This window comes from Pan paniscus, chromosome 2 (assembly GCF_029289425.2).
Source record: "Pan paniscus chromosome 2, NHGRI_mPanPan1-v2.0_pri, whole genome shotgun sequence".
In the NCBI taxonomy this organism is placed as follows: domain Eukaryota; kingdom Metazoa; phylum Chordata; class Mammalia; order Primates; family Hominidae; genus Pan; species Pan paniscus.
The window spans coordinates 195,416,773-195,432,269 of NC_085926.1; the positions used below are offsets into that span (position 1 = coordinate 195,416,773).

At 52.0% G+C, this 15,497-nt stretch overlaps 1 protein-coding gene across 4 annotated transcripts in view; it reads right to left on the reverse strand.

The window, feature by feature from the left end:
- The window catches only part of BDH1 (3-hydroxybutyrate dehydrogenase 1), a 46,160-nt gene that overhangs the window by 7,887 nt on the left and 22,776 nt on the right, over positions 1–15,497 (reverse strand). For all 4 annotated transcript variants that reach the window (XM_003806435.7, XM_008953747.5, XM_014344517.5 and 1 more), the window contains 2 exons: positions 14,431–14,541; positions 4,579–4,720 (listed from right to left, as the gene is read on the reverse strand). In XM_003806435.7, the coding sequence (XP_003806483.1) occupies positions 4,579–4,720; positions 14,431–14,541 (253 nt within the window). The remainder of the gene's footprint in view (positions 1–4,578; positions 4,721–14,430; positions 14,542–15,497) is intronic.

Sequence of the window (15,497 nt, forward strand, 5' to 3'; positions counted from 1 at the left end):
CATCCCCTCCTCAGGCCGACCCCCACCATCAGTCATTTCCTGCTCTATGGTCTCCATCCCTTGCTCAGGCCGACCCCCCCCATTAGTCATTTCCTGCTCTATGGTCTCCATCCCCCCCTCAGGCCGACCCCATCAGTCACTTCCTGCTGTGTGTCTCCATCCCCTCCTCAGGCCGACCCCCCAACCCCATCAGTCATTTGCTGCTCTATGGTCTCCATCCCCTCCTCAGGCCAACCCCCTCCATCAGTCATTTCCTGCTCTACGGTCTCCATCCCCTCCTCAGGCCGACCCCCTCATCAGTCATTTCCTGCTCTATGGTCTCCATCCCCCCTCAGGCCGACCCCCCCATCAGTCACTTCCTGCTCTATGGTCTCCATCCCCCCTCAGGCCGACCCCCCCCATCAGTCACTTCCTGCTCTATGGTCTCCATCCCCCCCTCAGGCTGACCCCCCCAATCAGTCACTTCCTGCTTTATGGTCTCCATCCCCCCCCCAGTCACTTCCTGCTCTATGGTCTCCATCCCCCCCATCAGGCCGACCCCCCCCCAACAGTCACTTCCTGCTCTATGGTCTCCATCCCCCCTCAGGCCGACCCCCCCATCAGTCACTTCCTGCTCTATGGTCTCCATCCCCCCTCAGGCCGATCCCCCCATCAGTCACTTCCTGCTCTATGGTCTCCATCCCCCCCTCAGGCTGACCCCCCCAATCAGTCACTTCCTGCTCTATGGTCTCCATCTCCCCATCAGGCTGACCCCCCCCCATCAGTCATTTCCTGCTCTATGGTCCCCATCCCCCCTCAGGCTGACCCCCATCAGTCACTTCCTGCTTTATGGTCTCCATCCCCCCCAGTCACTTCCTGCTCTATGGTCTCCATCCCCCCCATCAGGCCGACCCCCCCCCAACAGTCACTTCCTGCTCTATGGTCTCCATCCCCCGCTCAGGCACCCCCCATCAGTCACTTCCTGCTCTATGGTCTCCATCCCCTCCTCAGGTGGATCCCCCCATCAGTCACTTCCTGCTCTATGGTCTCCATCCCACAGCATGGTAGGCCAGGCCTTTTCCAAGCTTCTCCCTTACTCCTCCACATATGTTCTGCTGCCTGTCAGCCTGCGAGCAGCTTGTGTTGAAATTCTTCCCATGCTCTTGTAGTGGTCTGATCCAGGCATGAGTGCTGGACGGCTCAGAGCACTCTCCCACTTCACAGATGGGCAAGCTGAGACCCACACAGGGGGCAGGTGCAAGCCCAAGATCACATTTCTAATAAGTGAAGCCCAGGTCAGGCGTGGTGGCTCAGGCCTATAATCCCAGCACTTTGGGAGTCCAAGGCAGGTGGATCACCTGAGGTCAGGAGTTTGAGACCAGCCTGGCCAACCTTGTGAAACCCCTTCTTTACTAAAAAAAGAAAAAAAAAATTAGCTGGGCATGGTGGCAGGTGCCTGTAATCCCAGCTCCTCGGGAGGCTGAGACAGGAGAATCACTTGAACCCGGGATGTGGAGGTTTCAGTGAGCCGAGATCGCACCATTGCACTCCAGCCTGGGCGGCAGAGTAAGACTCCGTCTCAAAAAAACTAATTAAATAAATAAATAAATAAATAAATGTTGACTGACTGACTGGTAAGTGATGTGCCAAGATCAGGCCATGCCCACGGCCTGCTCTCGGGCCCACTGGCTCGGTGTCCCCTGGGGTGGGGACAGGGAGGGCTGGTCCCAGGCTCCAGATGTCCCGTCCCTCAGCGTCCTGCGGGGGTCGGGGCCGGTGGCAGATGGCTCCGCGGCTCTCATCAGACAATCTCCTTCATCTCGCCCCCGTGGCTGGCTCCCCGGGCTTTGGCAGCAACTGTTCCACAGAGCCAGGCTGCAGGGCGTCAAAGTCGCCATCCAAATGTGCCCCCACGGTGGAGAAGGGGAAGAGGACCCTTCTGACATGTCCTGCGTGGGGTGTGGGTGGGTGGCGGCCACTGCGGGTCGGAACGCTCTGGGAGGGCGCCCCCTGGCGTTCACAGCCGGCATTGCCTGAGGGGGAGTTGCCAAGGCAAGGCCAGGACACGGCAGAGTGCAGAGGGGAAGCAGGGAGAGGGAGGAGAGGGAGACGGAGAGTGCAGAGGGGAAGCAGGGAGAGGGAGGAGAGGGAGACGGGAAGAAAGCGAGAGCAGGAGATGGGGGGCACGCCACTGCATATCTGACAGATGTACTGTTTTTTTCAGACCTAAAAGTCTTCAAATCCTTTTCCAAAAAAAAAATGCAGTATTGGTTAAGTAAGTTGATGGTGAGAGGTTTATCCAGCCCTCCGGAATGCCCGGCGTGGAAAAAGCAGCAGGGAAAGGTCTGCGCATCAGGCTGGTGCTGGGGTTGGAGCCCAGATCCCCGGGCAGGGGGTGAGTGCCTCCCCTCTGTGTGGGCCGGGGCCCACCCTGCCTTGTAGGTTAGGCTGCCTGGCCAGTCCAGTACAGACAATGGAAGTGATTCTGCCCCAGAGTCAGGGGGGCAGGGGACGAGGACCGCCAGCCTGAGCAAGCCGGCCTGGTGCGTTCTCTGCTTGGGTCTCCGGTGATGATGCCTTTCCACAGGCATTTTAGATCACCACAAAACCCACGCTATAATCAAGTGGCTTTATGATGCTGATGCAGCTGTTTTCCTGCCCAGTAGTTTATGAAGGAAAATATAGCAGCTGCCCAGGGAAGGCGGGAGGGAGGAGAATTTACCGCCAGGGAAGGGCGAAGCAGGCTGCAGGTTCTGAGCCGGTAATCATCCCAGCGGGACCCATCCTGCCTTTTCTTAATGGGCTGGCTCTGCCTGTTAATTATTAAACAGATGTTCAGCGAGAACAGAGAACAGAGAGGCCTGTGAATGGCCTGTTGGGAGGATGGGAGCGACAGTGGGCTGATGAGGTGGCACATCAGAGACAGGCAGAGGAGCGGCATCACCGACAGCCACACACGCAGCCTCTGAGGCAGCTGCTGTGACAGACAGCACATCCATCTGGCTGATACAGGCTCAGCAGAGCTCCCCGCATGGGATCTGGTCACTCCTGCCGTTTCCGCCTCCTTCTCCAGCCACTGAAGTAGCTACTCCTGAGAGCTGCCCCACCCCATTCTGAGGGAAAGCAGAGGCCTGAATGAGGCACACCCTTTCTGCCTGGGCTGTCAGGGAGCTCAAAGGTAAACTTCATAGATTCGCTTCTCCAGATGCTGCTGGGCGGCCCGGCTCCAGGGAGCTCCATCCCCCACTGCTGTATTCTACATGAATGGCACCCCGAGGTTGCAGACAGAGCTCCTCCCACAAGGCCCTCCACTGGCTGAACTGGAAGGATATTTTAGTCCTTATGCTACTGGAACTTTCTGTAGCTTTTGACCCTGTTGGCTACTGGTACTGCCCCCTCCTCCAAACCTTCTGTTGTTTAGCCTCTGGGGCACTGTATCCAACCTCTCTGACAGCTGCCTCTCCCCCTCCTCTGATCCCCGAACACTCACATTCCCAGGGGTCCCTCTGTGCATCTCCCCAACTCCCAGTGTCACCTGCCGTGGGCACCTGCTCTTCTAGCCTGGACATTCCCTCAGGGTGGGCGCTTCAGTGTCTCCCTATCTCCCCACCTGCTCCTGCAGTGCGGGGCACCAGGTGTCCAGGACAGAGACTTCACGCCTCACCTCATCCCCACATCCAAGTCACCAAGTCCAGGCAGCTTCGCCTTCTCAACACTCCTCGCACCTGACCCTTCCTGTTTCCCAACACCTACCACCCTAGTTCCGGACTCCAGAACCCATGTTTAACTCCCGCTTTGAATCCACCTTCACATTGCCACTGCCATCCTCAGAGGGAGATTCACAAGTCTCACAATGACCAGGCCATTCCCTCAGGATGACCCCTTCAGTGGCTCCCCAGTGCCATTGGGAGACCAGCCATGTTCCCTCGCCTGGGATCCAAGACCTCCCTCCCCAACCTCCTTTGCTGCCACCCCCTCTGCGTGACCTGACCCATGACTCATATTGAGGTGCCGGCTAATCCCACCACTTGACCAACAGCCCCCGCTACCCTCCCCGTGCTCCTCGAAGCTGTGGTTCCTGCTCTCCCCTCCTCTTGGAACAACCATATCTGCTCTCTGCCACAATCTGCCTTAACTGGCCTATTTCCACTGCACCCCCATGGCTGGACTGACCCCTCCTTCCTGTGCTGCTCTGCCTCTCTCAATGCACGGCTCCCTGATTTTGAACTCAGTCCCCCGGCTGAACTATGAGGTCCTGGGGACAGAATGTGCCTTGACCATCTTTGTGTCCCTGGCACCCAACCCAGCTCCTGGGCCAGAGGGGGCATCAATGGGCATTGGCTGAACTGACCTGAATCAGTGCGTAGCCACCCAGCACTCCGTGAACTCTGAAATCACCTCCTGACTGTATTTTTCCATTGCCCTATTGCACGTGTATGTTTAGTGTAATCCTCTTCCTCCTACTGTGCAGGAGGAAGAGCCTAAACAATAAGGAAAGGAGTGTGGTGGCAGGATGCCAGCCAATGGAAGGTGGCGTTTAGCAAGTGCCCCTTGGAATGGCCCCATACACAACCCCTGCCGCCCGAAGGGGCGCCCTACCTTTCTCAGGGTCCTTCAGGCTCGAGCGGACAATCTCCACCGCTTTCTCCACCTCTTCGCTGCTGCAGACATTGAGCTGGACGGTTCTCAATCGGTCACTGTTTAGGCTGTCCAGCTCCTTGACCCCATCATGGCCTTTGTCCTGGGGAGGAGAGAAGAGCTGCTTCTACCTCCTTCCTTCCCACCCTGAGGCAGACCCTGAGGACTCCTGTCAAGGCAGGAGCTGGCCTCAAGTCCCAGCCAAAGCCTCAGGCATACTGGCAACTGCCCATGGGCCTGGCCCACCAGCATGCGGTTCTTTTTAATCCTGAGCACTGATGACCTATCAAGCATCAAGCTATGTGCCACAGACACAACCATGAATAGGATGAAGAGCCGGCCCCCAAGGCCTCAAGACAGGATTCCTTCTCCAAGCAGGGGTTGCAAACTTATGTGGGGCAGGCGGGGGCCCTGGGGAGTACAGGACATGTCAGGAATTACCATGTGGGGATGGAAACCCAGGGTTGCCAGATGCTTACATTTTTAAGCTAGTAATTGGGAAATCTCTTCATTCTTTTAAGTGTTGGCAACTTAAACACATTTAAAAAAAAAAAACAAAAAAACACTGTGAAGGCCAAAGCATGTCCACAGGCCACATAGGACCAGCAGGCTGCCAGTTTGCCACCTCTGTTCTAAGCCAAAGGCCCATCAACTCCAAATTGGTAAGAGGCCAGAGCCAGCCTCTAATCCCAGCTCAGTCACTGAGTAGGCTTTGTGCACTCAGGGGTGTCCCTGAACGGGTGTCCATTTTTTCTGGCTGTAAAACAGGAACATCACCACCTGTCCTGACCTGCTCAGATTAATGGAGTAAGGAAATGGATTTGTAAGAAGCCTGTTAAAGAGTCTAAAGCACCACACAAATTCAGGTACTGCTAAACAGGAGAAAGGCGTCACTCGCTCGGCAAACATTTCTTGGGCCCCTATCGTGTTCCGGCACTGCGCTAGGAACTGGAGGTCAAGATCAATCATTCAGCCCCTGTTCCCAGAGTCCTGTTCTAGGGAAGGAGACAGGTGAGCGCGTAAGCGAGACAGTGACTGTGTGCTGTATGGAACCTGGCGGGAGGTGGGAGGGACAAAGGAGGGACGGGCAGGGGAGACCTTCCAAAGGCAGTGACAGCTGAGGACATTCACAAGAGGGGGCCGATGGGGACGGGGCACTGTGAGAAGAGATAAGAGGACGCCACCATAAGCCATCGGTTGCAGGCAGCGCAGACGCAGAAGGAGGTGGTGGATGCAGGGCTGGCGAGGGGGGCAGGGGTCTGCTTGTGGGCACTGCCGAGCTGCTGGGGGGCTTTCCTCTAAGTAGACAGCATGTCCCGGTGTCCACTGTCCTGAGCACTGTGCTAAGTGCTGATGTGCTTTGTCACGTGAACCCTCGTGTCACCAGGCAGGCTGCATTGTCACATTTCATCCTATTCTATGAAACATGGTTTCTTTCACAATAGGGATGAGCTACACTCGATGTGAAAATTAAACATAGTTGGTCATAAATGACTTAATTGGCAGCAATTTTCCTGAATGGTGCATGGCATAGTGACACCTCTTGTAAGAGGACTGGACTAGCAGCCAAGAGTAAACGGGTAGAGAAATGCCCACTCGCCAGCCAAGGGCTTGCCCATGGCACACACAGCTGCTACTGAAGCAAACATCCCAGGCGCGGGCAAGGGTGGAAAGCCCAGGACGGTCAGCACTTGTCAGGGGTGGAAAGCCCTCCGCTGGTTAGGCTGAGCCTTCTGAATGCTTACAAGAACCCCAACCCCGGGAATGGAGAAATCACATCATGCAATTTCAGAGGGCACAGGAGGAGATGGTGAAGGGACTGCCCAATGGGGCCGGAAGTGCTGGACGTAGTCACCCCGGAGAGAAGACTTGAGTGGAACATGACTGAGGGAGCCAGCTTGTTCCATGCAGCCACAGAGAACAGAGCCAGGACCAAGTCCAGCTCAGCTCAAAATGAGGCGTGATCTTCACAGTCTGGAGACGGCATGAGCTGCCTGGAGGTGTTGAGGCAATGAGTTGGGGTGGGGGGTTGTTTGGAGGTAGGAGGGATGTTTGGGGGTTGGGGGGATGCTTGAGGATGGGGTGTGGGAAAGGTGGTACAGAGACAATCCCAGCATTGGACAGGAGGTCGGGCTGATCTCCCCTACCTAACACCCCTTCCGTTCCTGGACTGTCGTCTTCACCGCCTGGTTTTCCATGGAAAGGAGGCCTCCCCTGTGGTCCTTTGAAAAGGCACTGTGGCGTGGCCCACTAAGTCTCTGCAGAGGCACCAGGGATGCCTTCGGACACAGCAGCCAGGCCTTTGAAAAGGCACTGTGGCATGGCCCACTAAGTCTCTGCAGAGGCACCAGGGATGCCTTCGGACACAGCAGCCAGGCCGGAGGCTCGATGGTCTAAAGTCTGGCTCTGAAATCCCCCAGGTGTGCCGACCTTCCCAAACAAGAGGCAGGCATGAGATGCACGGGACAGATGGGCCTGGAGCTCAGGCTGTCATTCCCACAGAGGACTCCACCAAGAAAGAACTAATGCATCTTCAGGTCTAGGGTGTGATGATGTGGTGCCTGCAGAGCCCTCTCTTCCACAGGCGGCACACGGGTACCAGGAAAACACGTGTCTTGCTTTAATGCAGTCTTCCACCTGGTGGCCCTTCAAATGCCCCTTGGCGTGGAGCTCACATGATCTGAACCTCAGAAAGGTGGATTCTAGCTGACATGCACAAGAGGTATCTAAATGTCCTTCCTCTTGGGACTTGGTTAACCCTGTTGCTATCATTCAGCTCTTCTCAGACCCCTATACAAGACCTCTGTGGTGCCCCTACACAGCATCACGACAAGGTCCCTGCAGTCCTCAGGGGAAACCCCCGACTCCAAGTCAGTAAACTCTTAATTTGGCAGTTTGACAGTGAAGAGTCTTCTTTCAGAGGAAACTAGGGGATTAATCTCACTGCCCACGGCTTCAGGCTTAGCGTTCAGGCTCCCGAGGAGAGCAACGCTACCCTCCTATCTTCACTGACAGACCCACCCCAGAAACCCTCACCTGCCTTTGGGCAGCCTCCACACCCTGCTCCTGACAACCACACCCATAGGGACAGAAACTACCAATTTGCCCCCAGTTATTCAGAGAAATCTTTCCAACCACCCTCAGCCTGCTGGCTGCAGACTCTGGTGGCCCGTCCCCCTCAGGGTCTACCTGTCCTCCGGCCAAGACTGCCCCGCAGGCCACACCACCTCCCTGGACCCAGGGTTTCTGTGCTCCCTCTGCAGGTCTGCGTGCTCCCTCTGCAGGTCTGTGTGCTCCCTCTGCAGGTCTCTGTGCTCCCTCTGCAGGTCTCTGGAGTCTCTGTCCACCTCTGTCTGGCTGCTCAGGGACAAGCTTTTAGTTCCGCTGTGTTGGTGCGTGTGCAACTGGCTTATTGATAAACCCACTTCTTTATCTTACTGTCCCTTTCAACCTCACCTGTAAGCTATTTTTTCCAGCCCTGGATGAAACTTCAGGCAAGTTGTATAGCTTTTCCACTCATTCTCAGACAGTGGACAGACAGCCTCTTTGTTTTGGCATGAAGAGTCCTGTTCAGTCTCTTAAGCAAATAATTCTAGCCCAGCCTGGTTTGAGAACCCAAACTCCCAAACTTGTATGCGAGGTAAAGCTTTCCCCTGCCCAGCCCTGAGGGCTGTGGGAAGTAGGTGCTGGTGGAGGTTGTCTTTCTCACTGTTTTCTAGCTCCTCTCCCCTCCTATTCTTAACTTCTGACCCTTCCAAGGTTGGATCCGGGGCAGCAAATTAGGGGCAAGACTGTAGTCGTCTGAGGCTGGCTGATGTCTGCTGTTGCTGCCCCTGAGACAGCAGGTGCACAAAAGCCAGCTCTTCCTTCTTGGGGTGCTTCTGTGGAGTCTACAAAGATTCTGCCACGGAGACCTCCGACTGCCACTCCAGACGCAGGGCAGCGTGCCTCCCCCAGCCGGGCATCTGCTCCCTCAGCCCCTGGCCTCAGTGATGTACCCGCTTCTGGCTGGGGCCACATGGATCCTCCCAGCCAGCTCACTGGATGGTTACCCTTAAGGTGACTCCAAGCAGCTCTCTCCATTGTCCACACAGGGCCAGGCAACTGTTTCCTGCCCAGGTAGAAGGATAGCCCTCTCCCGACCAGCTCTCCGTGCTCCGCTCCCAGACGAGCCACTCCTGTCTCAATCTCGGGCCTTTAGACTTCTTCTGGTGGACATTAGCATCACACTCTGTGGCCTCCAGACTCCAGGGCACACATGGTAAGCCAAGAAGCTCTCCGGGGAGTTCAAGAACTTGGAGAAGTCCAGAAGCTCTCCAAGGCATTCATATGAAGCCCACCTCATTTTACTTGCCATCAGAGGGAAAATATCAGCACACTAACAACTCTTTCCAGTCGCTCAACCTCTTCTATTTCCATTTCTTATAATACTGAGGCAGCCAATGAGCTGATTCTGGCAGAAAGTTTTTTGTCTCTAGCATATATGTTCAGGTGGTTTAGCACCTCAGGGAAGAACATGAGGACACTCGACACATGTTATACGTCAGCATCTTATCACATGTGTTAGAAACACTTCAGAGAGGGGCGAGCCTGGGCACTGTGATGTTCACAGGATGGGCAGGAGGAGGAGCCAGCAAGCAAGATGGGGAAGAACCCTGAGAGCACGGAGTCAAGAAACGAAGTGTTACGAGCAAGGGTGGTTTATTTGGTCAAAAGCTGCTGCTGGGTTGAGCATGATGTGGTCTGAGAAGTGGCCAATGGATTTGGGAAAATGGGGGCTGTTGATATCCTTGATAAAAGCTGGGTCAGAGGCACTCATGGACCTTCCTGGTCTGGTCCTGCCTTCTTTTCCCAGCCCACCAGGGCACTGGGCTTTGGCGACCTCAAACTACTGGCAGTGCCTCATATGCCACCTGCCCCCATTTCGCAGGGAGCCCCCGTTCATCTTTCCAGATGGTGGTGAGACGCCACCTCTCATTAAGCCTTCCCTATGTTGATACAAGATCTGCTCCCGTGCCCCTCACTTCACTCTACTTCCCCCTCATTCTGCTTCAGCCACAGAGGCTTCATGCTGTTTCTCAGGTGCACCCTGCACACTCCCTCCTGGAGCTCTGTACTGCACTGTCCCCTCTTCCCCTGGATTTCTGTGACACTCCCTCCCGCACCTCCTTGGTTTCTGTGACACTCCCTCCTGCACCTCCTTAGTTTCTGTGACACTCCCTCCTGCACCTCCTTGGTTTCTGTGACACTCCCTCCCGCACCTCCTTTGGATGAGGGAGCTCCAATTTACCTTCTTGGTGTGATCTTTCCTCCCTCTTGAAAATCTGACACCCCATCCACCATGCTTTATCTTCTTTTCCTGTTTTATTTTTCTCTACTGCTTTTACCACCCTGCAGAGAAGCAATTTACTTATCTTATTCCTTGCCTATCATCCCCCCTTGGAATATAAGCTCCGCAAGGGCAAGAACTTCTCACTGAGGTGTTATATGCTGTATCTCCAACAGGGAACACTGTCAGCTTATCTTAGGTGCTCAGTAAATATCTGCTGAATAAATAAACAAGTAAATAAACATCGTGATGGGGCAAAGCCTGATCTAGGTGGGTTGCACCCCCTCTGGGGGTGCTTTTCTGCAACAAGGAGCAGAGCCGTGGGGAGGTAATGCACACAGGGTGTGGTGGTGTAGGTCTGTATGAGTGAGTGTGTGTGTGTGTGTGTGTGTGTGTGTGTGTGTGCTGAAATGACCCAGGAGAGAGCGTGGAGCCAGTGACGTAGGAGGCGGCAGACATCTGCTGGAGCTAAGTCCCTGAGTTGGCCAAAGGCAATGAGATATGAGAGATAAGAGGAACACTAATTCTGAACAAGAGCAGAGAGAGTGTTTAGGTACAGATGCAGCCGGAATCCATCGTGGGGCTAACACTACAGAATCGGGCTAGAAACAAATTCCCCCTTTCAACCCCCACGGTGCCTTATCCAAAGCCTCTGGGGGTGCCAACTGCTTTCTGACTTGCCTGACTGATCTCAGATAGCAGACGGAATGGGTCACGAGGTAGATACCAACAGATATAACCTGCCAATGAGCTTGTCTGGTACTTTCTTCAAAATACCAGTCAACCAATTCTAGAATCACTGTTGCAGGAGTGGAAGGACCTAAGATCACCAGTCCAATCCTATTAGGGTAAGTAAGAGGAAACTGAGGCCCAGGGAGGGGACATGTTTGTCCCCTTCCGGGGTTAGTGGTCAGTCTGGGACTAGAACCGAAGGCCCTTTTCAAGAGTCTTCTGCAGCATCGAGCAGCCTCTGCCCTGTGCTGTGGAATCTGACTGTGGCTCCCTGTGTCACTGGATAAGCCAGCACAATGGCACAGAAGCCTAACATAGGACAAGGGACTTTACAACATTTTTATGGCATCATGGTTCTTGCTGGGACCCGCTGAGGTAGGTCCACATTCTGCAGAAGAATCCAGCACCAGGGATGCCACACCCATTCCCCAGAACCCTCCCCAGACGGGTTCTCTTGAGCACTGTCAGGAGAGCGACAGCCTTTCAGGAGAGCAGTTTGGGGATTTGAACAAAACCTAAAACCTGCACACCTTTGCAACTTGCACTTACACATCTACGAAATGTTCCTAAGAATCGCCAGTGGAAGGAGGCAAAGATATATGTGCAAGATGGCTCACCCAGGCTTTGTTAATACCGGTTGAGCATCCCTAATCCAATAATCCCAAATCTGAAATGTTCCAAAATCTGAATTTTGAGTGCTGACATGATGCTCCAGGGAAATACTCATTGGAGCACTTTGGATTTTGGATTTTCAGATCAGAGATGCTGAGCAAGTATAATGCAAATATTCCAAAATCTGGAAAAATCCAAAATCCAAAACACATCTGGTCCCAAGCATTTCAGATAAGAGATACTCGACCTGTAATAGCAAAACTCACAAATAATGTATACACCTGCATTTAAGCTGCCTTGGAGCAAGAGATTGGGAAGACTTCACTTTTTTACATAATATACTTCTGTATTATTTGAATTTATTATGAATATGTAGTATTACTTTCACAATTCAAAGAAGTAAAGATTAAAAGGACAAACAAAACCTTCTCTGATCCAGATGGAATGATGTTTAGAGCATGGCAATATAAATGATTTCTTGTACTTGTTTATATTATTGAAATTTTACATTGGGTATCAAATATTACAAAGATATCAACATAGTATGGGAAATTCCTCCCCTGGGTTCCTACTGCCTTGAAAATAAAGAAAAATGTCTCACCCACCGAGCAGAGAAAGCAAGTTGTCCTGAATGCCCACTCTTCCCTTCATCCTTCTTCTATAGCAGAGAACGCCTGACATTTTAGGCCGGGTACATATTGTCTCAGAATACTCACTACATTTCCCAGCCTTCCTTGCAGCCAGGTAAGCCCATGTGACTAAGTTCTGGCCAAGAGAATGAGAGCACAGGTGATATCTGGGAAGCTTCTGGGTCATGTCCTTAAAGAACAGGGGTATGCACTCAGAAGAGAAATACAATAAAAACAACACTGAGGTACATTTCCCACCTATCAGACTGGCAGAAACCAAAAGATTGATGCATACTCTGTTGGTGAAATTGTGTGGAAATAGGCACTCATGCACTCCTGGAGGGAATGTAAAATTACATGACCCCTAGGATGGAAAATTTGGGAATATCTTTAAAATGACAATATATTTTATTTACACTCTGATCTAAGAGCAATCTCACTCCCAAGGAATTTACTCTAAAGATAACCAGTCTGACCAACATGGTGAAGCCCCCTCTCTACTAAAAATACAAAAATTAGCCAGATATGGTGGTAGGCACCTATAATCCCGGCTACTTGGGAGGCTGAGGCAGGAGAATTGCTTGAACCCGGGAGGTGGAGGTTGCAGTGAGCCGACACTGGGCCATTGCACTCCAGCCTGGGCAACAAGAGCAAAACTCCATCTCAAAAAAAAGAAAAAAAAAAAAAGATAACCCCCCAATAATAACAAAAATACAAAGTTATTCATTGTGGCATTATTTGTAATTGCAAAATATTGAAAACACCTAAATGCTCATTTACAGGAGATTTTGATGAAGTAAATTATGATCCGCCCACTCAGTGGGTGCTTCAAAGCTGTGAACAAAGTGAAAAAGATCTCTGTGAGGTCATACAACCTGATTTCCAAGGTATATTGTTGATGTTTTAAAAAACCAAAGAGTATATGCAATATGCAAACACTTGTGTAACATGGGGAAAAATGAAGGAATGGAGTGGAACAGATAGGGGTGAGGGAATAATGCTACTTTGATGTTACCAATTTGTATAATTTTTGCCTTTACAGCCTTGTTAACAGTTTACATATTCAGAAATTAAATTACATCAACAAGAATAAACAACAAGGAAAACAGATCACAAATAAATGGCATTATATTTCAAATAAATAACACAGCGATAAAGAAAAAACAAAAATTAATACAAGTAGCTTTTAAAAATAGTGCTTTGGGCCAGACGTGGTGGCTCACGCCTGTAATCCCAGCACTTTGGGAGGCCAAGGCGAGTGGATCACCTGAGGACAGGAGTTTGAGACCAGTCTGGCCAACATGGTGAAACCCCATCTCTAATAAAAATACAAAAATTAGGTGGGCATGGTGGCTCATGCCTGTAGTCCCAGCTACTCGGGAGGCTGAGGCAGGGGAATCACTTGAACCCGGGAGGCAGAGGTTGCAGTGAGCCGAGATTGCACCCACTGCACTCCAGCCTGGGAGACAAAGTAAGACTCTGTCTCAAAAACATAAATTAAAAAAAAAAAATATATATATATATATATGTGTGTGTGTATATATATATACACACATAGGTATATATATATATAGCATAGGCACACAACAGAATACCATTCAGCAATACAAAGGAATGAGCTACTGATGCATTCTGCAACATGGATGACTCTCAAAAACATTACACTAAGTGTTGAAGAAGCGTGGCACAAAAGGCCATGTATTGTATGATTTCATGTAGATGAAAAGTCCAGAAAATGCAAACCTAAAGAAAGAGAAATCAGTGGCTGCTCAGAGCTAGAGGTATATGTGGAGATTAACTGCCAATGGTCAAGAGAGAGAATTCTGAGTGATGGATGCATTCTAAAGTGGATTGTGGTGGTGGGCACACAACTTTCTAACTGGGGCACCGCCCACTGTTTGCTTTTGCAGTCTCGGGTCCCAGTGCTTCCCTTCATGCACCTTAAATTCTACTTAATGTGTCCCGAAGGAGCCTCATGCTTTCAAGCCTCTGCCCAGGCTATTCCTCCCGTCCAGCAGGTAACTCCTCCCAGTCTCCACCTGTGGCAGTGTTATTTACTTGCCATGGCCCAGAACAAATGTCACTTCCTCTGGCATGCCATCATCAATCCCTTCCTCCTACACAGTCTCGCCAAACGTTCTCGCACACCCCTGAGAATCTGCTTCACTCGAATTCTTCAGCTGTGTCTATGCATGGCTGTCTCCTCACCACTCGACAGGGAGCAACTTCAGGGCAGGGACAAGGTCTCATTCTTCTACTGCACCTAGCAAAGTGTCAGGTACATCATAGCATTTGACAAATGATGGATAGATGAGAGGATAGATGGATGGATGGATGCGTGGATGATGGATGGACAAAGCTATGAAGAACAAGGGGGGCTAAAGCCGATGGAAAATGGACAGGCTGGTTTAAGCAAAGGTGAGCCAGCTGTTAGGAAAGCACTTTTTAAAAGACTAAAAAACAATGACTATGTGTAAAAGACAATGGTGAAGAAGATAACTCGTCTCTTACCTTCATCAAGCAGCCAGCAAACACAAGGAAGCCTTTTGAATGCAGATGCTTGGCCAATGAGAACCCAAATCCAGAGTCACAGCCTGTGACCAGGACAGCTTTGCTGCCAACCTGTTTTACAAGGTCAGATTCCATGTTAGGAACCGGTGGTACCGGGGCAAAGTGACCAGGCCTCTCCACCCTCTGTGCAGTGAGAGTTAGTGCTTCCTGAGTGGCCCAAGCCTGGCCCTCCCTACCTTGTTCTTGCTGTCTGGAGAAGCACCATGGTATAGTGGAAAGGCCAGGTTCTAACCCAGACTCGGCTACCAACCAGCAATGTTGCTTGGGAAAATTACTTCTGCCTTCAGGATCTCATCTACAGTCCCCCATGCTACATGTGAGAAACAGAGGTCTTTTTAAAACGCTCAATGTAGCTAGTGATAGAGCTGGAACTGAAACCAGGGCTGAGAGATTCCAGAGTCTAAACTCTTCTTCTTTTTTTTGAGACGGAGTTTGGCTCTTGTTGCCCAGGCTGGAGGGCAATGGCCGGTCTCGGCTCACCGCAAAACCTTCACCTTCCGGGTTCAAGCAGTTCTCCTGCCTCAGCCTCCCAAGTAGCTGGGATTACAGGCATGCACCTCCATGCCCGGCTAATTTTGTATTTTTAGTAGAGATGGGGTTTCTCCATGTTGGCCAGGCTGGTCTTGAACTCCCTACCTTAGGTGATCCACCCACCTCGGCCTCCCAAAGTGCTGGGATTACAGGCGGGAGCCACCGCCCTGGGCCTCCGGAGTCTAAACTCTTAACCCCTAACTTGCTGGGTGGGGCTGGGAGTTCTCGCCCCCCCCCCCAGGCCTCCAGTGATACCTTCCTGGCTGGGAGGGGCTGGGAGTTCTCGCTCCCCACTAGGCCTCCAGTGATACCTTCCTGGCTGGGAGGGGCTGGAGTGCCTCATTACTGCTTCCTCCCCACATGGATGGGGGTGTGTGAGCTCATTACTGATGAGGGGCTTTGGGGGAGGGTTAAGTGAGAAAGTGGCTCCGAGTGTCCTGGAAACACTAAGGCCCCACTCTGAGGGTAGCTCAGAG